The following is a 22,500-nucleotide window of genomic DNA, read 5'->3' on the forward strand; positions in this document are numbered from 1 at the left end:
TTGTACGAAAAAAATGAAATAAAAGACCTACTGAAAGGGTTGGACAAGACTAAAGCAGAGGGACCAAATGAGATATCTAACTGGGTGATGAGGGAATGTGCCGAGGAATTATGTACTCCGTCATTGTTAATATTCCAAGAGTCAGTGAGACAAGGAAAACTTGCCAATGTTACACCTTTATACGAGAACGGCGACAAACAAAACCCTCTAAATTATAGACCAGTTTCATTAACCACTGTAGTGTGCAAGCTGTTAGAAACGATAATTAGGAGCAGTGGAAACATAATTAGGAAACAGTTCTTGAAAAACACGATACGATATAAAAAAAAAATTATTTTAGGGAAAGAAGGTCATGCATAGCAAATCTCCTCTGTTTCTATGATAGAGTTTCTGAAGTGCTGCTACATGAAAGAGACGGCTCTGTATACTTAGAATATATGTGTATATATATGTATGTGTATGTGTATGTGTGTGTGCGTGCGCGTGCGTGCGTGCGTGCGTGCGTGCGTGCGTGCGTGCGTCCGTGCGTCCGTGCGTGTGTGTGTGTGTGTGTGTGTGTGTGTGTGTGTGTGTGTGTGTGTGTGTGTGTGTGTGTGTGTGTGTGTGTGTGTGTGTGTGTGTGTGTGTGTGCCCAAATTATGGGTTACAAAAAAAACCCTGAAAATCAAGACGGTAAAAATTCATAATTAATCCACTCTACTGTTCATATCTGTGAAGGGCACTCATAACGGTAGCCGCTAGTGGGTATTAACTTCCAGTTAAGAAATGTGTGATTAATAAGTGAATAATGACTCTAGCCTAAAACCCTAGTCCTACAATTATGAACAAACATAAACACGGGCCCACAGCTACTTGAACAAAATGTCCCGATAGAACGAATAACTTTGGTTTTACTCTATACCTACTATCGTTCGTTGGAGTGTAGATCTGTTATGTGGCACTATGATAAAGGGGTGATACTAACGCTATATTCACATATTTAATTCATACGAATATCGCGTTACAAGCCCCATCCTAGCGCTATAAAGATGTGTCACCATTGTCAATGTAATGGTGCTACTGTTGTCTCTGTAGTGTCAACCACAAACAACCAAACTGTGGGAAAAGCAAGCACCTTGTCTACCAATAGCTCCTCCATGTGCGCGAGCGACCAGAAGCGAGGAAAGGTTGGGGCAAGGAAGTGAGCTATTAATGAGAACAGAAATAAATGATATGTCAGTGATGAATATAAACGAAAGTAAGAGAATTAAACAAACTGGAAGAATAAAAAATAGTGAATTTTTAACAATCAAAGAAACTCGTACAAGAAGAGAATAAAGTACATAGAATTTCGTGAAATAACTAAGTAAAATCATAAGAACTTAATTCTCAGTGAGGGAAAATCACGTTTGTTGGCCAGAGATGACAATACCGGCTTCTCGCAGTAATACAACCTCATGTTAAAGAAAGTGAATGAGAAACGCTAACCTTCCTTGTCACAAAAACTTCCTCATTTAACACATTTACCAAGCAAATCCAACATGAGAGTGACTGCGCATATATTTCGAGCGACTATCGGAGATGCGTTTATTCATTTTGCGACCCACTGCTATCACCATACTGTATATGGCCTAGTGAATGGCAGTGATAGATTGGTACGGTTTGATTCGGAATTGAAAAAATACGACACAAACGATGAACACACAATACGGCGAACTAGAATAGTGATAGCGCGGCGTCGTGTGCCAGTGGAGGGCCGGGGAGGTCAACCCTAATTGTCATCTAGCCAAGTGGAAGGACACTTCTCTCTTCTCTCCCTGCGGTGAAGCAGCCCTTACGCGGCTGATTCAGAGCGAAGGGAGGAACGTACCGGCAAAGGCGCTCGACGGGGCGCAGCGGGTGGCGCCAAGCCAGATAATGCCAAGAGAGCTACTATGACCTTTCGGTCTCGAGGCTTTTGCATGGGCAGTTTAAAGAGATGTACCGCACCCGGCCCACATCAAATTCGACCTTGGCTCTTACGCGTCATCGGTTTCGCGTCCACCCTTGTTTGTTGCCGCGATGCTAATTGCTTGCATTTAGTTTCGTGCCCTCTGGCCTATTCTTTCCTATACGAATTTTCGGCATTAGGATAGTTCTGATGAACTGGACTCCATCTTCGGGCGCGTGCTCGGACGTGGGCAGACCTTTACCTCCCGCAGGGGAGGTAAAGGTCTGCCTTATGGTGCCTGCCTTACAGCGTGCATAGAGTTGCCATTCTACTTGCTAAGGACTGGTCTGGCAGACCATATGATTACTGCCACTCTAGTTTTTTCGCATAGGAATGATAGGCTAGTAGGAGCCCCTCACTTTGTCTGGCACTCAGCCTGGTTCTGTCTAAATAGCTGCTGCTAGACAGAACACTAGCTTCCCGTCCCTTCATAGGAACTGCCTGGAAAGTTAGCTTCTCTCCCTCACTGGGTGAAAGAGGGATGAAGGAACTTACCTGAACAGGTGCAGGACCCCTCTTCTCTCACAGAGGTGAAACAGCCTTTGGGTGGCTGTTTCAGAGAGAAGAGAAATTCACTTTGAAAAGGTACAGGTCCTCTCCTTCTCAATGAGGTGAAACAACCTTTGGGTGGTTGTTTCAGAGGAAAAGGGATTCACTTTGAAAAGGTATAGGACTTCCATTCTCTCACTGAGGTGAAACAACCTTTGGGTGGTTGTCTCAGAGGGATGAAAGGAACCACCTGGAAGAAGTACAAGAGCTTCCATCCCCCACTGAGTTGAAGCAACCTTTGGGTGGCTGCTTCAGAGGGATGAGCAAAAGGGTTCCAAACAATGATGTCCTGTAGGTGAAAGGGCATCCCCTCTGGTCTCTCCCCAGGGGTTCACACATAACCACGTGTTTGCCGTGCGTGGCATCCTTGTGCGCTGTGGAGACGGGAGTCCTGGAGGTTGAGCAATGCCATGAATGAGTATGCCCTGCGGTTAGCAACATGTCGGGAGGCTGCCGTTGGTACTCACACTGATCCGTGAGTGCCGTTACAATGGCTATTGGCTGCGTATCATGTCTTCATGCTGCCACACACTGATGGTAAGAGAGGTTTCATCACCCATGTCAGAGTAAGAATCCCCTGCTCCGCAATATAGCCGATGCACCGCACTGTGGAGCGATGTTGAATCTCTTGTCATCGAGATTCACCTGGTCGGGGGGCCCCTGAAATTGTACAATGTGTACAGCCGGCCATACTGTAGGAACTTAGACATCAGGCAGGTCTGTGCTTCTGTAGCACACGACCGAGTGATCATAGAGGCAGACTTCAACGCACACCACCCCATCCTGGCTCCTTACTGGGGACCGGATGTGGCTGGCTATCATATAGCCAACGTGCTTGAGACATTCCCTGAGATCGTTCTCCTCAATACCCAAGAGCCAACGCCATGAAGGAGGCGTCCTAGAGGAGGAGTCCTAGACCTCACCCTGGCCACTGTGAGTCTGGTGAAGAGGATTAGCTGGTGTGTCGATGAGACTGTCACAAGTGACCATTACGGCACTATAACTACCCTCATGGATAGTGGCCCAGCCGAAATGCCACGACCGAATCCAAGATGGAAAACAGACAAGGCCAACTGGCAGGCGTTTCAGAATGCCTTGGCCCACTGTCTGAGAAGCAATGAACCCCCACAAAGCGAAAATGTAGAAGTGCTTGAAGCCAGACTTGTAAATGCCATTGATCAAGCAGCCTCACTGACCATACCTAAAACTCGGCCTGGGTCCAGGAGTCACAAAGAAGCCTAGTACTTTAACGACGAGATTAGGGAGGTCAACCACAGAGTAAACATGTGCCGAAAACTATTTCGAAGGCAAAGAACCCCCGACAACCTAGCACTCCTAAGGGAGGCTGTCAGGGTTGCCAAGGAAACTGCCAACAGAGTCAGGCAGGCTGGAATGGTGTGAGTCCTTCGACCACCAAACTACCCTCTCAGAGCTATGGCAATGGGTCAGGTGAGCTACCAGCCGCTCAGCCCCGGGGTGCATGCACCATGACCCCCAGTCAGAGGAGAACAGACTGGCGCACGAGTTCTCTGCAAGAACAAGTAGCAACAGCCTGCCAGCCGAACTGAGGGCCAGACAAGAACGCCTACAACCAGACAGACTTGCTCATATCAGAGAAAGGGCATCTGAACTCGATAACTCAAACGTTATCTTTTCTCTGAGGGAACTAAGAAATGCCTATAAAAACAGTTGTAACACAGCCCTGGGCTCTGATGGGATCTCGTACCCCATCATTTCCCCCCTAGGACTAGCAGGTGAGCTTGCACTTCTGCAACTCATCAACAAGTCCTGGGAAACGTCCACTCTACCCCAAAGTTGGAAGAGGGCTACCATAGTTCCCATCCCTAAACCAAAGGAGCCAGGGAAGTACCGCCCCATCTCTCTGTTCAACTGTCTGGCCAAGACGGCCGAGAGGATGGTATTAAATCGGCTCCAATGGAAAATGGGACCCCCACATGAACACCTCCAAGGGTTCACCAGGGGCATGAGCACAGCGCACAGCATAGCCACGCTCTTGAGCACAATAAGCATGAGCACATCTGTGGTAGTATTCCTTGACCTGGTGAAGGCTTTTGAATTGGCAAATCCTCTTGTCATTCAGGAGAGCCTAATCCAGAAGGGAATCAGAGGTAAGCTCTTGGCTTGGATAGGTGACTACTTTAGGAATTGAACAGCCAGAGTAAAATTCCAAGGTCGCCTATCACAGCATATGTCACTAGAAAACGGAACGCCACAGGGTGGGGTTCTCAGTCCAGCCCCCTTTAACACACTAATGTCCTGTATCCTAAACATAAACTTCCCAGTGGGATGCAAGATCATCTATGCAGACGATCTTGCTATCATCTCCACAGGACCATACTGCCTAAACAAAGCCCAGTGTTGTCTGGACCTCGTATCTGAGGAGTGTTGTAGGACAGGACTAAAGATCTCTGCAGCCAAATCCAAAGCCATGGCTCTGAGACAAAAAGTTCAAGGCACAAGTCTGAAAATCCAGGGAATGGACTTGGAGTGGGTCCAGGACTACCTCTACCTTGGGGTAAGGATAGACCGGACCCTTCTTCCAGAAGGAGGTCCAGTACCTAATTGACCGAACCAAATCAAGACATGAGAGTAATGAGTGGGAGACGCATAGGAGCCAGACACAAAGTACTAAGATCATTCTATGTACATGCTGTCCGGCCCATTGTGGACTATGTCTCCCTTTGCTCTGATTGGCATTAAGAAAAAACATAAAGACAAACTGGAGACAGTCCAAAACGAATCTGCCAGGGTCATTCTGGGTGCCCCAAAGTGGACGAAGGTCCTCAACCTCCTCCTGGAGGCAAACCTTCTCCCCCTGGCCTCACGAATCGATCTAATGGCAGCACAATTCTTATCAAAGGTCATCCAGGCTCCCAGGAATACAAGCCTAAGACAAAAATAGTCAGAGGCTTAAAACAAGACAACTCTTGTAACAACCCCTGGCTGTCTCACACAGCCAGTGTGTTGATGCACTATCAGCTCAGAGAACAACTACTTGCCAAGAGCATGGACTCCTCCCACTCTGACTTTGTCGAAGCCCCGCCGTGGGCACAAACCTCGATAGAGTTCTCGGTCATGAGCCTGACAACAAAAAAGAGCCAATACCCCACGCCTAGTCTAAAGGCAGAAACCCAGAAGGTCATTGCAACCATCACTCCTCCGGGTAGTAGAACATACTACACGGATGGATCGGTCGATCCCTTGAGCCACACTGCAGGCGTCGGCTTCGCAGCAAGGGATGCCACAAAATCCATGAGGGTAACAGACAACGCCTCCTCGCTACAGGCAGAGGCAGTTGCTATCATGGGAGCACTGAGCCACGCGTCCGTGAGGGAAGGACACGTGGTCATACATACAGACTCTAGAGAAGCCATCGACTGCATTCAGCAGCACTCACCCAATGACAACATCTACCATCCTCACACTGGCACAGAGGATTCTTGCACAGGGTAGAAGAATAATCATAAACTGGGTCCCCAGCCGCATTGGGATCAGAGGGAATGAGCTTGCTGACAGACTAGCTGACATTGGCAGGGGTATGCCCCCTAATCCCATGAGCCGAACGGCACACTCGTACATTACTTAGAGAATTGTGAGCACACACAATTCCAAAGACAGGGTCCGCCGACATCAGCCGTCGTGCTGGTAAAGAGATTATGCGGTATGCTTACACCACGGCTACAGGAGCGCCTGCTGGCAATCCCACCGCCACGGTCAGCACCGAGTGTCAGAGAACAAAATGAGACAGCCACAAAAAGCTGACACAGGCCGGGCTATATATGGAAGGCCCGGGCGAAGCTAGAACTTCGCAAATCTCAATGCTATGTCATCTGGCTTCACGTGGAGCTCACGTGGTAGGGCTGGCATTTTATGCTTATATGTTTATGGGCCCCGATAATGTGTTCAGTCTGTGTGTGAGAGAGAGCTGGGGAAGGAGAGAGAGAGAGAGAGAGAGAGAGAGAGAAAGAGAGAGAGAGAGAGAGAGAAAGATATAAATAATGCAGTGTACAGACGGACACACACACGAATGATTCTGCTACTATATCTACCCTCAGGTCGAAAGAATGCCCATCTCCTGTGCGCTGGCACTGGTGGGCAGATTGGATGGCACCTAGCCTACCACTGCCCTGAACTCGTGTCCAAAATGGTTTTGATTCACTCCCCTCATCCTTATGTCATCCGTCAGCAAGTCAGATCTTCATGGACGAACTATCTCAGAATTTGGTATGAAATTGGAATTGTATACTTTTTCTTACTCTTTTGGAAACAATGCAATTATAGTAGTTATTTATACTATCATTGTTACATCCTACATTTATCAACCTTGTTATTTTCATTACAATTACCACTACGTTTATGCTTATTCTCAGTAGTGATATGACTAGTAATCTCAGTGCTGAAAATACTTTCTGTCATTTTCGTCTTCATAATCCTTCTTTACATATGTGTCCTTTTCTCTGTCATAATCATATTAGTTGTGGTGAGAATGAGAGTCACTACAACAATAATAGTAACGATATTCATAATGATTATGAAACTAATAATAACAATGATAATAATGATGATTTTAACAATATCGAGTACATTATACCAATAATTATGTATCTACCTATATCTGATATCTCACAGTGCACTTTCGCTGCTTAAACGCGATGACGTCATTAGCTCTGCCCATTTATTTAACAATAATAATAATAATAATAATATTGTTAATAATTATGATAATTTTAATAATGATGATGATAATAATAATAAGTATAATGATAATAATATAAATAAAAAATAATAAATAAAGACAATAATAATAATAATAATAATAATAATAATAATAATAATAATAATAATAATAATAATAATAATAACATAAGGAATAGTAATTATTATAATAATGATAATAACGATAACAATAATAATAATAATGATATTAACATCAACAATATAAATAATAATAGTCATGATAATTATGATAATACTTAATGATAGTAATAATAATAATGTGATACTACTACTACTACTAACTACTAACAACAACAACAACAACAACAACAACAACAACAACAACAACAACAACAACAACAACAACAACAACAACAACAACAACAACAACGACAACAACAACAACAATAAATGAATAAATAAATCGGACACCTTTCCAAGCAATAAGAAACGCAGGTTTCTGTCTTTTCATCGTATCACGCTCTAGTTTGTTTTCCGCAGCACATGGAACGCCTTTAGAATAAATATGAATCGATATAAAAAGGAGACGCGTCATTGCAATTCAATAATATTAACTTCAATCTCAAGTGATTACGTAAATATAGTTATGTTGACCACGATGCATTTTGAGAGAAAAAAAAATAGCGATATTGGTAAATGTTATTGAATAGCTAATGCGATGTCAATATCACTACAAAAGTATTGATCGATATGAATCGCCAATACATGTATCGTGATGATACTGCTCATCTCTGCATTCAATAGATCTTAAGCTTAAAATTCTGTCTTGACCCAATCGGCACGGGTAGCAAGGATACATCTTCTTTGTTGGATTTCTTGGCTATCAACCAGCGGCATGTGGCCAAGGTTATTAAGCCAATGGATCCTATTTATTCTGTCAGTCTATATAAGGTCATAAAGTTTTGTCTCCCTTAGAAAAGCGATTACTTTACTTATCATTTTTTTATCTGATAAAAAAAATATATATTGTGAAATCCTTATTTTTTAATCTGAAATAATTTATTATATTTTGCCTGTGATTATTATAGATCTGACATGCTGTTAATATGTGGTCTATTGTCAGGCTGGCGTTGCATGTCTGTCATTGTGGAGGGTATTTCTTTTCTATGTAGGGGGTGAGGTGTGTCAATCTTGTAGCGTTGACCCTAAGGCGGGCCAACACCACCTCCTCCCTTCTTTCTTTCCTGTGGGATGTGTCCCACGGTTCTATTTTTAATCTGACTTTATTTGTCAGTTGGAGGTTGGTCCACTCACTTTGCCACAGGAGATGGATTTTTGCTTTTATAAGAGACACAAAACACCTGAGATCTGTACGAACGTATGGTAGTGTCCAGATCGCCAGTTGACCCGGCCAATTTGTCAGCCTGTTCATTGCCATGGATACCAGGTGACCTGGCACCCATATTAGCTTGGTTGATTTGTTGGCACCATGTAACTTACGAATGATATTACCCAGCAGTTCATTTTTAGTGGTTTCTAAGGATTTAATAGCTTTAAGTGAACTTAATGAATCTGAAAAAATAATGATTCTATCGTGGATCGCCGACAGTGCAAAATTAATGGCTTTATCAATGGCAAAAAGTTCGGCAAGAAAAATTGATGTATGATTCGGCAGTCTGAACTTTAGTTCACATTCAGTCGACCATACACCCGCACCCACACACTCATCTGTCATTGAGCCGTCGGTATATATATGAAAAAAAATGAGTTGTTTAATAAGGATCTCTCTGAATCTCTGGCGTACCTCCACCTCCGGCGCCATGGCCTTGGCTGATGGAAGCCAGCCAGCCATGATAGAAAAATTGAGGCTTCCCATGGCGCTATATTTGACTGATCCAGGGTATCGATGGTAGAGAGATCTATACCGACTTTATCGACGAGGTCGTGGAGCCTCGTGGCAAAGGGCCTAGTGCCTCCATTGCCATTAGGGTGGCTCGGGTCTCGAGCCACCTTTGCGGCATAGCTCAGGGCTAACTGGCCGCGTCTGAGTCGGAGGGGAGGTACTCCTGACTCCACCTCAAGACGCTCGATCCGAGTGCATTTTAGGGCTCCAACACACACACGCAAACAAGCATTCTGCACAGCATCCAAACCTTTCAAACTTGTTCTCGATGGCGAACCATACACGACTGACTCATAATCTACTTTAGACCTAATCAGGGCTTTATATACCATTAGCAAAGACTGTCTATCAGCTCCCCATTTATTACCAGAAATGCACTTTAATAAATTCAGTGCTCTTTGACATTTATCTTTTAACTGACCAATGTGGTCTTTCCAATTGAGTCTACTATCTTGTAGTAGACTCAAGTAGACCTAAAAATTTAGCAGAATTTTGAATAGGTATTGGGTGGTTGTCTAGAGTTAGCCGTATGTTTGGCTTCCTCCTATGTGAAAAAATTACCCCGATACTCTTTCTAGTGGAAAACTTAAAACCCCACTGGAGGCCCCAGTTATGAATCATATCCAGTGCCAGTTGGATGCAATTTGACGAGAATTCTGCATTACTGCTGGAATGCCATAATGCACAATCATCAGCGTACAGTGAGTATTTAAGATTCCGAGGAGGAGCTGGTAAGATGTCATTAATCATACATAGAAATAATTTTGGTAACAAGACACTTCCTTGTGGGACCCTGTTTGCCTGGACAAAAATGTCCGAAAAAGTGACATTGTCGGAAAATAATTTGACAGCAAAAGTTCTGTCAGAAAGGAAATTATGAATAAAACAAGGCAAGTTTCCATGTAATCCAAAAGCATGAAGTTTTCTGAGTAGGCCATATCGCCATGTCATGTCGTAGGCTTTTTCTGTATCTAAAAATACTGAAATCAAAAAATCTTTTTTGGCAATGGCTTCTTGAATATGACTCCAGCTTTACTAGCTGATCGAGTGTTTGGCGTCCCTTGCGGAAGCCGCACTGCTCATCAACTAGTAAATTACTGGCATTTAAAAAATGCAATAGCCTACTATTAACAATTCGTTCCATGATCTTGCATAAGCAACTTGTCAATGCAATTGGGCGGTAGGAGATGGCAAGTCTGGGATTACCCCCTTCTTTCAATATGGGAATGATGTGGGCGAAGTGCCATGAATTTGGAAAAGTGTGGCTTTTCCAAGTTTCATTGTACACTTCTAGCAACTTCATAATGTCATCATGATTAAGATGCTTCATCATCTCATATCGAATCTCATCGGGGCCTGGGGATGTTCCTCTACAGGCTTCTAGGGCTCGGACAAGCTCATCCATTGTTAGATCTTTATTGTAATCAAAGTCATCTCCTGTGGCAAACTGAATAGGTTGCAGCTCAGCTGCTTCCTTGATGGTCAGGAAGGCGGGATGGTAATTTGCTGAACTGCTTGTATGAGAGAACTGCCTGGCGAGTGCATTAGCAATGTCTCTAGGTGAATCTAAATTGTTACCCTCTTCTATGATGTTGTTAATTTTGAAAGATGTTTTTTTCTTATTAATTTCATTAATAGTGGACCAAACCTCTGATGTTTTTGTATTGCTGTTAATTGTAGAGACAAGCTCTGCCAGGAGTCTCTTTTTGCTTGTCTTATTACTCTACGAGCCCTAGCTCTTGCTTGTTTGTGATTGCAAAAGTTCTCATTTGTCATGTTATTTTTGAAAAGCCTGTAGGCCTTATTGCGTTGGCACAATGCCCTGCGGCAATCTGGTATTCACCATGGAACTCTGTGCTTAATGCTATCTGTCAAAGTTTTAGGAATGGATCGCAATGCTACTTCTATAATCGAATTCTGAATATTGTTTACTTTATCATCAATGGTTTCTCCAACAAGTTCGAGCTTGATGCTCCTTGTGAAGGCGACCCAGTCTGCTCTTTTTACGTTAAATTTAGGTGCTGAAGGCGTTCTCACTGTGTCACATGAATATTTAATCAAAATAGGAAAATGATCACTTCCCAACGAGTCGTTAGTGGTGTGCCACAGGCACTATTGATGAAGAGACCAGTGATAAGTCAATAAAGCTCAAATTACCGGTATTATCGTCCACCCGCAACAGACTATCATCGTTCAGAAGATTTAAATCAGAATCATTAATCAACTAAACTACTTGCTCACCTCTACCATCCACCCAAATTACTTTATTTTGTGGCAGACGTTCCTGAAGAGCAAAGAGCTCATCATAGGCTATCACTGTATCAGGTGGACAATAAACTGAACATATAGCCAGATACGTGCCATTAATTTTTAATTTGCATGCGACAAACTCCAAAGTAGAATCAATAGTCACTTCTATAAAAGGGAGGCTTTCGTGGATGTACATGGCGACTCCGCCTCCACCCTTACCCTTACGATCCTTGTGACACAGATGGTAGTTCCTCAGCGAAACGAGCTCGTCAGAGACGAGGTGTGTTAAGTGCGTTTCTTGGAGAACTATAATATCGGGAGCAAAGGACGAGGCTAATAATCTAAGGTCATTTACTTTAGATGTAAGACTTCGACAGTTCCATTGTATAATGGTCGATGCGAAGATTACGTTTTATGGGGTTTGGAAGTGCCTTGTCCACCAGTTTTTATTTTCTTTTTATGGGAGGGAGACGCCTCCTCTCCCTCGCTTCGCGGGGACCTCTCTCAGAATGGTTTAGAGACAGAAGCCTCCATGTCCTGCACCTCCTGGCGAGCCAGGCGAAGTCCTCGCAGGAATCGCCCGGACAGGGGAGGTGCGATCCGGACTGTGATTCGGTATCATCCTCCTTATGATGTTTATGCTGGGTTGATGCAGTCATTTGATCAACCAATTTAGTCAACTGATATATTTAGTTCTTTAACGGTTTGTTTGAGTTCAGCAATTTCTTTATCCTTGGCTGCAAGCTGTTGACTGGCATTACTTGCACTAGGGGTGATGTTAGTTACTGCTTCAGCATAGGAAGTATCAGGTTTGTGTGTCAAACTTTCCACTTTCCTCTTAGCTTCAGTATAACTAACTTCATGCTTTCTCATATATGCTAATGTTTCAGTCTCCTTCTTCAGGATGCTGCACTCAGCAGATCTTGACTGATGGGGACCTCCACAATTAGCACATTTGGAAATCTGGCTAGTACATGTGATGGTGTCATGGGCTTCAGCACATTTATGGCAAACAAATTTACTTGAGTCTTTATCAATACATCTTAATGAGGTGTGTCCGAATTTTTGGCATCTATTACAATGCATTGGCTTTTGGACATAAGGTCTTACTTGAACACGTTCATAACCGACGTTGACATACTCTGGGAATTTAATTAAATCAAAGGTAAAAAAACACAGTCCAGTTTTCGTTTGCACATTCCCATCCTTCTGGGTCATACAATGAACGTCCACTACATCTTGGTCCTTCATCCTCTCAAGAATTTCACTTTCTTCCATCATCCTCAAATCCCTGTGAAAGATTACTCCTTTACAGGTATTTGGGCCAATAGGAATAGTTACTTTAACTCGGAGATCATGAATTTGCGTCAGCTTAATTAAGTAAATCCTTAATCTGGGGGTTATATATTTGACAAAATCAAAATCGCTGTCCACTTGACCATCAAGGACCTTTTTGATGATAAAGGGGTTCACGTTCAAAAGCGATGGATTTTCATTCACGCATTTTACATTCGTGAACCTTGCATTCTCGGTAGGGATTTTCATTCACGCATTTTACATCCGCGAACCTTGCATTCTCGGTAGGGATTTTGAAAAGAGGTCTTTAGTAGGGGCTCCACTGTTCAGGGTCGAATTTGTCATAGAGTGGTCATGAGTCGCCCCTCCTCCTTGAGGAGAAGGGGTAGCCGGGGTATCATTCATCCTGGGTATCGAACCAGGTCTGACCCCTTTGCTCAAAATTGTTGTCCTGAAGGGATCAAAAACTCTAAACTTTTGGTATCAACCTAACAGCAATAGCAAAGAGATTGATTGATTATTTAAAATTGTCGGCCGTGTCAACAGCTAAGGTCATTAGCGGCAAACACCTTGTTAGATAGAAATATTAGAATATTTAAAACTTGAAAAATCTATCAATAAATATCTTACAAATAACAATAAATATATTAAAAATCAAAGCATGAATATTATGCTCTAAGTATATAAAGTTATTGCATAAATATTATGCATAATTAAATTTTATTGAAAATATTAGCCTCCCTACGGAAACTAATAAGATCTTATGTCACAATCCTCCCCCAATACATTTTTCAGTGTATATGGGGGAGACAAGTACATACGTCTTTGGTCTGAGAATGTTGCACATCTTTCCACTACATGTTCGACCGTTAATGGCTCTTGGCATCCCTCACAAAGTGCTTGACTTTTAGCCATCATCGGTCCATGAGTCAGTCTCGTGTGTCCGATTCTTAATCTTGTTAATACAACTTCTACTTTTCGGTTGGCATGGATGCTGGTCACCCAACCGCCAAGATCATTTCTAATCTCTCGCAGTTTGTTTCTAGAGGTATGCCTCCACTGTTCCTTCCATCTTTCACGAAGACAACTCCTTATGCTGGGTTTCAGGTCGGTGTGTGGGAGAGGAAAACGAGCATCACAAGGCTGAGCAGCAGCTGTTTGGCCTTCTGATCAGCTCGCTCATTCCCACTGATACCAACATGTACTGGCACCCAATATAGAGTTATCTTTTTACGTGTTGACATCAATGCAAGCCAATCTTGAACCTCCCTCACTACTGGATGTGATGAGTTTAAACTCTTGATTGCTTGCAAGGCACTACAAGTCACAATATATTACAACAGAATGATTCGTAAGATCTCTAGTCATCTTAACTGCTGCAAAGATGGCATGTAACTCTGCAGTGAAGATCGAGGCTTCTAGAGAAAGACTGCCAGATGCGTCTTCCTTCTGCTCACTGCTGCAAAGCCCAAAACCATTTTCAGATTTCGAACCATCTTATATATTGCTCTCACCCTTTGGGTTTACTTAGAAATGTACTGAAGAAATCTCTCCTGACTTCTGCTTCAAAATCTCCCCCCTTTTAAACCAATTCCGACAAATCCAGCTCGACTAGCTTGGTTAGTCCAAGGGGTGAAACTGGGAATTCCAACAGCCAGAACCTTAGTGAGACTTAAATTAAGCTCTTCCAACAAGATTCCTCATTCTCCTACCATGGGATCTGCTATCCTCGGGGGGTTTTGAAAAACCAATCGGGAAATGTAGGAGATCCCGGAATCCTTTGTAGTCTCATGTAGTAAATCAGGTTCATGTAAAACCCCGGTGTAATAAAAAGAGGATGGTTTCCCTCTCAGCATACAGGGACTCCACAGAAAGCCCCTGTACAAATTCTGAAAATTTCATTATGAACTGAGTCCAACATCCGGAGAAGATGGGAGTTGCAGATGAATAAGCTTCACATCCATAATCAAGCTTACTACAAATAAGCGCTCGGTAAAAACGTAAGAAGCGTTTGTGCGGTCTGCACCCCAAGATAAATGTGAAAGAACCCACAAAAAAATAAGCATTTTTGTAGCCTTCACTTTTAACTTTTTTGATGTGAGGCACCCATGTAAGTTTTGAGAAAAAAAATTAAAACCCAGTACTTCACCTCTTGGACAGGGGGTTTGCGCCTAAATAGAGAGGGAAGGATGGAACTTTCCTCGTTTGTGGAAATGTATAGCCATGGTCTTGCTTGGAGAAAATTTGAACCCATGATATGTTGCCCACTGTACAACCTGATTTATTGCAGTCTGCATGTGTCCTTGCAACATCTGTAAGCTCCCCCCCTGAGCAGTACAGTGTAAAGTCATCCACATACAGATTAACAGGAGACCGAAATTGGAACAACCTTTACGATGTATTTATAGCAATGGCAAACAGGGTCACACTTAAAACACTCCCTTGTGGGACCCTTCCAGCTGATCTTCCAGGTTAGAGAAACTGTTTCCTACCCGAACTCTAAACTTCCTGTCAGCAAGGAAGCCTTGTATGAAGGTAGGTAATGCTCCTCTTAAACCAATGTCATATAGCTTCATGAGTATGCCATGCTTCCAAGTATCATAGGCCTTTTCAAGGTCAAAGAAGACTGCTATCATGTAACGTCCGTTGTGCAAAGGAATCTGTATAGCAGTTTCCATCCTCACAAGTGCATCTGTGGTCGATCTAAATTTTTCTAAAGCCATATTGATATGGGTCAAACGTTTTCTTTTTCTAGCAGCCATGTCAACCTGAAGTTTATCATTTTCTCCATCAGCTTGCAGATGCAGCTGGTGAGGGAAATTGGTCAGCAATTTCCTAGTGTGGAAGCATCTTTGCCAGGTTTAGGAACAGGAATGATAATAGCTTCTCTCCATGTGGATGGCACTGTGTCCTCCCTATAGATCCTATTATATAGGCCTAACAGGAACTTCTGGGAGCTCTCTGGTAAGTCAGATATCATTTGGTATGGAATATCGTCACTTCCTGGGGCAGTCTTACGGCAGAGCTGCAAAGCAGAGTGCATCTCCTTGGGCAAAAATGGCAAGTTATATGGAAGTTCTGCTGCAATCCTACTGAAAAACGTCACTGTGTGTTGTTCCTGTTCAGCCTGAAGAGTGGAGAATCGAGCAGTGTAAGATGCTCCAGAGGAGATCTCTGCCATGGATTTAGCTAGCTCATTTGCAACATCTTTTTTGTCTGTGATGATTATGCCATCTATCTTCAGAGCAGGTTGTGACATGGATGCGCTCTTTCCAGCGATCTTACGCACCTTGTCCCATACCCATGCTAAGGGAGTCCCAGATTTAAAAATTGAGGGAACATACGTCTACACAACGCCCCGTCTAGCCTCCTTTAGCACACGCCTGGCCATGGGCCTTCAGGTCTTTTTGTAATTGATCAAGGTTACAATGCTGGGGCGTCGTTTTCATTTGCCTTAATGCAGCTTTTTCTTGCTCTGACAGCTTGTTGGCATTCATCAGACCAACATGGTACTGGAGGTCGATGGTAATGCCCGCTACTTTGGGAAATGGATGTTCTGCTGAAAGGGTTTGAATTTGTGATGTGAAGTGATTAACAGCATCTTGAACACACTGAAATCATAAACAGATCCTTGCAATACTGCAGTTGATCTAAAAAAGATTCCCAGTCTGAAATGTTCAAGTCGCCATCTCGGGCACTCCATTGACTGAAATACCATTCCCCTCCTCCAAAAAAATATTGGAAAGTGGTCGCTTCCATTTAAGTCTTCCATGACCTGCCAAGTGAACTTAAAACGTGAATCGGGAAAAGCCTATTGATGGGTCTATATTGGAGAATGTCCCAGTTTGGAACTTGGAAATGTGTGGGAGTGTCACTGTTCAGTAAAACTGCATCTACTCTTAAGAACAAGGACTCCAAGGCCCTTCCTCGAGGGTTGCACAAAGTATCTCACCAGAGGTGATGTCGACTATTGAAATCTCCCAAGAGTAGAAATGGATGTGGCAACTGCTCAAGTAGATTTTCCAAATCATTAATGTTCAGATGATGTGGAGGAAGGTAGATGGATGCAACAGTGTAAGGTCGTGTCAAGCCTATTCTCACAGCCTTCACCTGCAGTGTTGTCTACAGGCAGATGGCTTGGAAGGGAATATCTTGACATACCATTACTGCTACTCCTCCATGAGGTCCATTGTCCCATAATGGGCTTGAACTTGGAGTCCTCTCTGGGAAATGGTACAGTATTCCTTGGTCATAATCTCTTGTAGACATACAGAAACTGGATTATATGAAACTATCAGATGTTGCAGTTCTTCCCATTTTGCATGAATTCCCTGACCGTTCCATTGGATTAGGGTATCCAGTTCTTTATATTATTTCTTCATAAGGTGTTTGGCTGCACCTGTGGTCAAGGTTTGCCTCACACCTTTAAGCTGTCCCTTTCCATGATCCTGGGAGTACCTTTTTGATGGTTGTTTACCTGTGGAACTAGATGCCACAGGTTTCCCTTGAACAGGTTCAGGATTTCTTTGACTGGGCCTTTGCTTCAGGGGCATTCTGTCTAACAGCGGAGGCCCCTGTGGATGTTGTGGCAGCTGGAGTCTTTAGCACAGGTTCAGGATTCCTTTGCCTGGGCAAAGGGCGTGCCTGAGCCTTTACTTCAGGGGCATTCTGCCTAGCAGCAGAGGCCCCTGTGGATGTGGTGGCAGCTGGAGCTGTCACCGTTGAGGCCTCTGGAGCCTTAAATGATGGCTCCAAAGACCTTACTTTGGGAGGAGGAGTTTCCTCAATAGACCCCTCACTCCTACTCCGTTTTTTGGGGAACAAAAACCCCTAGAGGCAGTGTCAGCAATTTGGGGGCTGAGGGTTAAAGGAAGGGAGGGAGGTGTGTGATGTATGAAGTATTGGAGGGCAAGGGTTGGTGGGAAGGAGGATGGGCTAGAGCCAAAGCAAAGGACCTACCTGGCTGTGCAAACAGCACACGGGCACGTCGCTTTGCCTCTGGAAAACAAACTTTCTCCTTGCTCCTTATTAACAATACTTCCTTTTCAAATTTGTACCTTTTACATTGCTTGAAGAAGCTTATGAGCTTCTTTGCAGTGGTAAAAAGTATATTGGACCTGGACAGTTGTCATCCTTTTTTGATGACCTGTTTGTACTACACTTTACACAACTTTTTGGTTGCCCATTTTTCTTTAAAACAGCAAGTGTTGGCTCCATGCCCATTTACCCTGGCAGTGGAAGCACAGCATAGGGTTGGGCACATATGGGGTTTAAACCCTTTAGGTGGTACCATGCTAACTTAAAAACCCATTCTGGAAAGGACTAACGTGTTAAAAGTTAGGGAAAAAGAGCTGGTGTTGACTGTTCCAAACCATCAACTTTCTTAAAAACGTTTTTAAATGCCACTACATTAAAATTCTCTAGTTCCTCTAACAGTTTCTCCTCAGAATACCTCATCAGGTCTCGGGAAAAAACAATTCCCTTACAGTGATTGAACATGAAACTTGAGCCCCAGGAATGTCGCATATCGCACGCAGACAGTCACTCTCGTCTGGTGACGAAACCCCAACTACCATCTCGCTTTGGGGTATTGCGAGGATCACGTTGACATACTTCAACAATTTTTCGATGTACTTCAAAAATATCAAGCTCCATGGTTGATACACCATCAATGGTCTTCAGTACTAGGTACTTACTACATGAAATGCTTTCATATTTACCAGGTAAGATTTCCTTAGTGGATTGAGGACTTTTCCCCTTCTTACCTGGTTTGGGAGCCCGGGAACCATTATGATTCCCATTCTTGCCCTTTGGAAGCTGGAAAGGTTCCAAAGTGATGTGATATTCCAGAGGGAATGGTCGGGGGATTACGTAGGTCGTCAGGGAGAGAGCTAGATCTTTGTAAATTTGTAGTACTCATACAAATTGGAATTCTACCCACTATGGAGTCCAACGAGGGGAAGCTATAGTTAGGGCTTAAAATCTCCCAACAGCCACATGGGTAATGAGGAAATATACGCAGCCACTATTACAGTACTGATGGCAGTCGCGGGACCTATGCGCTACCGACTGAATAGTGTCTGCTTGACCCTAGCCATATTTGACCAGCCGACTGACTTGACCGGGCCTTGATCAAGCCACCCGTCTAACAGAATAAAGGACCAAAAAGGTGTGTTGCTAGCTGCAGGGCGCAGCGTGCAGCATCGCTCAACCTCCAGAACTCCTGACTCATGGTAATACCGGATGCCACACACGGCAAACACACGTGGGAGGATTCTCCCTGGTCCAAGATGGAATGAACCAGGGGTGGGTGCACCATCCCCTCTCTTTGGCCTTGGTGCACCAGGAAGCCATTTTGTTTCTCATCCCTCACTGGTTGACCCCTCCAGTATGGGTAGCCCTCTGGTCCGGCTCACCAGATCATTGGGACCTCAAGCCCCCCCACCGCGGCAAGGCGGCTTCCGTTAGGGGGGAATAGCTAAGAGAGTAAATCAGTTTTTCGTCCTCTACCCCCCAGTGGAAGCCTGGTTGCGTTCTCCAGTACCACAGAGAGCTCAAGTTGTGTGTAGGACACTTCCTTACCGCCGAACTTGCCTAGGCGAAGGACGGTAAGTCGATGCCCACCCCCCAAGCGAATACGGGAGTTCACGAGGAACTCCGGCAGGCTCAGGAAAGTCACATTCAGGGGAAAAAATTAGAAAAAGTAAAGTGCGCCCAAAGGACGCCCCAGACTACTGGGCCTCCCTACCCAGGGGTCAAAGCCCAAAGGGCTATACCCTGGTGTAGAAGAGAGCTGCGGGTCTGAGGTAGGGTGCTGACTACAACCTACTGTAGCCTCGTGTCACCTGCAAAACAAGAGCACTGAAGGTGCTGGCAAAGCACTATAATGATCTGTAATTACAGGATTTTACTTTATTTCAAGTTACTTTAGAACTCAGAAACAACAATGTCTAGCGAGACGAGAGGCCCCGGGCTCTTGTGGCACAAGACTGTATTTATTGCTTCTGCGTTTATACAAGGTGTGTCCTCATCAAAGGTTCATACACGAGTGCAAGGATACATGCCATGCCATCTATAATATAAGTTTATTTATTGTATTTACACATAAATGGCTCCACAAGAGCCTAATCACCAAGATGTAGGTTATTAGTCCTACCTATCTCACCTGTTTATCTTTTTCCTTGACTTTTGGAAACGGTGTTCTGTATTATTTCATTGTGTTAAATATTACCAAGACTTTGATAACAATGTAATAATCATAACATCAATAACAATAATAAAAGTATTGATTTAAATTTTATCAAAAAGAAAAACACATTTTCTCGCCAGTTCAAGGAATGGGGAAATAAGGATCGGTCACTAAGTCGCCTTCTTGCCGTCCGAGCACATGTGGAGCCATCTGTGTGTAATAGAATTAACAAAAAACTACAAGAGACAGAATATAAATCTCTGATGGATGGGTTAAGACGACAATCGACTTGAGCCGTTAAAAGTATGATTTGAGACCGTAAGACTCGTCTTAACAGTTAGGGCAGCCATTAATAACGCTTATGACAACTCTTAAGGCCTTTTTAGCAACATCCGGAAACCCGTAACACCTTTACATTGATTCTGACTCGTGGTCGCTACAAATCATGATATCCTCGAAGTGCGTTCTTGACATACAAAGTTAAAAAAAAAAAAAAAAAAAAAAAAAAAAAAAAAGTCAACAGAAAAACATTAAACCACTGGTATGATTTTTAATTACAATTAAAGCATTGTGGAAGCTTCAAATGAATATTCTGTGACATACAATCCATTCGCACTTTGTAAAATTGTGGAAACTTACTAATGTGTTTCACAGATTCAGACAGAACAGATTCTTATTATATCCATCGTTCTTCATATAAAAAGTGGAAGCATTTTGCTTTTAATCTTGCATTTCATTGTATCCATCGCAAGCTCACATACAATCCAAATCTCAGACTACTGAATGATTCCAATGATCATAGACTTGTCTTATTACCTGTAACATATCGCTAAATCAAGATACACAATCATTCCGTTGATACTTTTGAGCCAAGGTTATACCATAGAGGTAGAGAATGATTTTTAAGATATTCATCCAGCTGAAGTCAATACCATATCATTCGACTGGGACACGTTTGAAATTCTTACCAAGTCGTTTCAGCGACTGGCATGATCTATTTCAAATTTTACCAATATCAAGTGTGCTAAAAAACTACAAAAAACATTTTATGCACCTTTATATAAGAAACTTCTATCAAGAAAAATACAATGTGATTCGTAATTTATTTGAATATATATCCCTGAGTCATATGTGAAATATATCGGAAAAAATATTGCGCTCTGATTGGCTTGCCGTAGTTTATTATTTTTTATAAAGTTTAGAGGCATACAAAAAAGGTGTTTCAATAGGTTCCAAAGATGCTCGCGTAAAGAGCAAACGTGTTTCGGGATGTTTCAAAGATGCTTCAAAGAGGCCTTCAAGTTTCAGTCTTAACTGTACATGCAAGTACCTCCTTGCATATTTCATTCAAAGTTCTATCATGATTAGCAATCATTTATAGCATTATCATGGCAAATAAGTGAAAATCTTGCACGAAAAAGAATAGAAGACTTGATATATGTGTATATATATATATATATATATATATATATATATATATATATATATATATATATACATATATATATATATATATATATATATATATATATATATATATACACACACACACACACACACACACACACACACACACACACACACACACACACACACACACACACACATATGCATAGGTGTAGATATATACATACAGACGTGTGTGTGTGTGTGTGTGTGTGTGTGTGTGTGTGTGTGTGTGTGTGTGTGTGTGTGTGTGTGTGTGTGTGTGTGTGTGTGTGTGTATCTCTTTGTTACCCATCTTACTTACGATTAGACTTTTGACGTTGCCGTACGCCGTGATCTTGAGCATTATTCTCTATTCTCATCATGAATACAGGCCCTGCTCCCTCCCATTCCCCTCGTTAAAGCCCCCCCCCCCCTTTGCTCCCTTATCCCCTTCTCTCCTTCTCCCATCCATCATTTTTCTTCAAGCACCCTGTGTCTTCTCACCCCTTTCCTCATACCCGTCCCATTTCCTTTTTGAGTCCTCTCAGTTTCCCCTTTCCCATCTCTTTATTCTCTTTAAATCCCCATCTCCTCCTTTTCTCCATCTTTCCGTCTCTTCCCCTCCTACCTTCCTTGTTAACCCTCCCCCCCGCCCGCCCCTCGATAAATGTACATAAACTGACCGTCTAACTACTTCAATGCCTTGAAGAAGGATAATGATAATAATCATCATCATCATCATCATCATCATCATCATCATCATCATCATCATCATCATCATCATCATCATCATCATCATCATCATCATAGTAATAATAATAATAAGAGTAATGTTAATCAGATGTTCATATGATACGTGAATGTATGTTATTCTTTAATATTTATGTTGTCTATGATCATCCCATTTAAACCAAAGTCATTTCGATTCAAGTCCGGAGCCACATGAGATAGGGTTTCAGATTTAAAACAAGAGTATATTTTTAAATGATAAATATGAATTTAATAATGGCCAACTATGATGCAATGTACTTGCCTCGAAATAAGAGAATGATAACAATAACTATTATATCGATAATGATGTTATTACGATCGGCAATGATAATAATAGTAATAACGATAGAAATGGTAATAATAATGACTATGATAATATTAATGATAACAAAGAGGATTACTAATGTTCTAATGATTGCCATAATAAATATAAATGAAATGCTAACG

The 22,500-nt window shown here is 42.7% G+C and overlaps 1 protein-coding gene across 1 annotated transcript in view; it reads left to right on the top strand.

Annotated features, from left to right (window-relative positions):
• The window catches only part of LOC119572241 (epoxide hydrolase 4-like), a gene marked incomplete at its 5' end in the record, with an annotated part of 86,433 nt that overhangs the window by 17,568 nt on the left and 46,365 nt on the right, over window positions 1–22,500 (top strand). The window contains 1 exon segment of the mRNA XM_037919238.1: window positions 6,595–6,763. Within this exon segment, the coding sequence (XP_037775166.1) occupies window positions 6,595–6,763 (169 nt within the window).

This window comes from Penaeus monodon, chromosome 1 (assembly GCF_015228065.2).
Source record: "Penaeus monodon isolate SGIC_2016 chromosome 1, NSTDA_Pmon_1, whole genome shotgun sequence".
Classification (NCBI taxonomy): Eukaryota; Metazoa; Arthropoda; class Malacostraca; order Decapoda; family Penaeidae; genus Penaeus; species Penaeus monodon.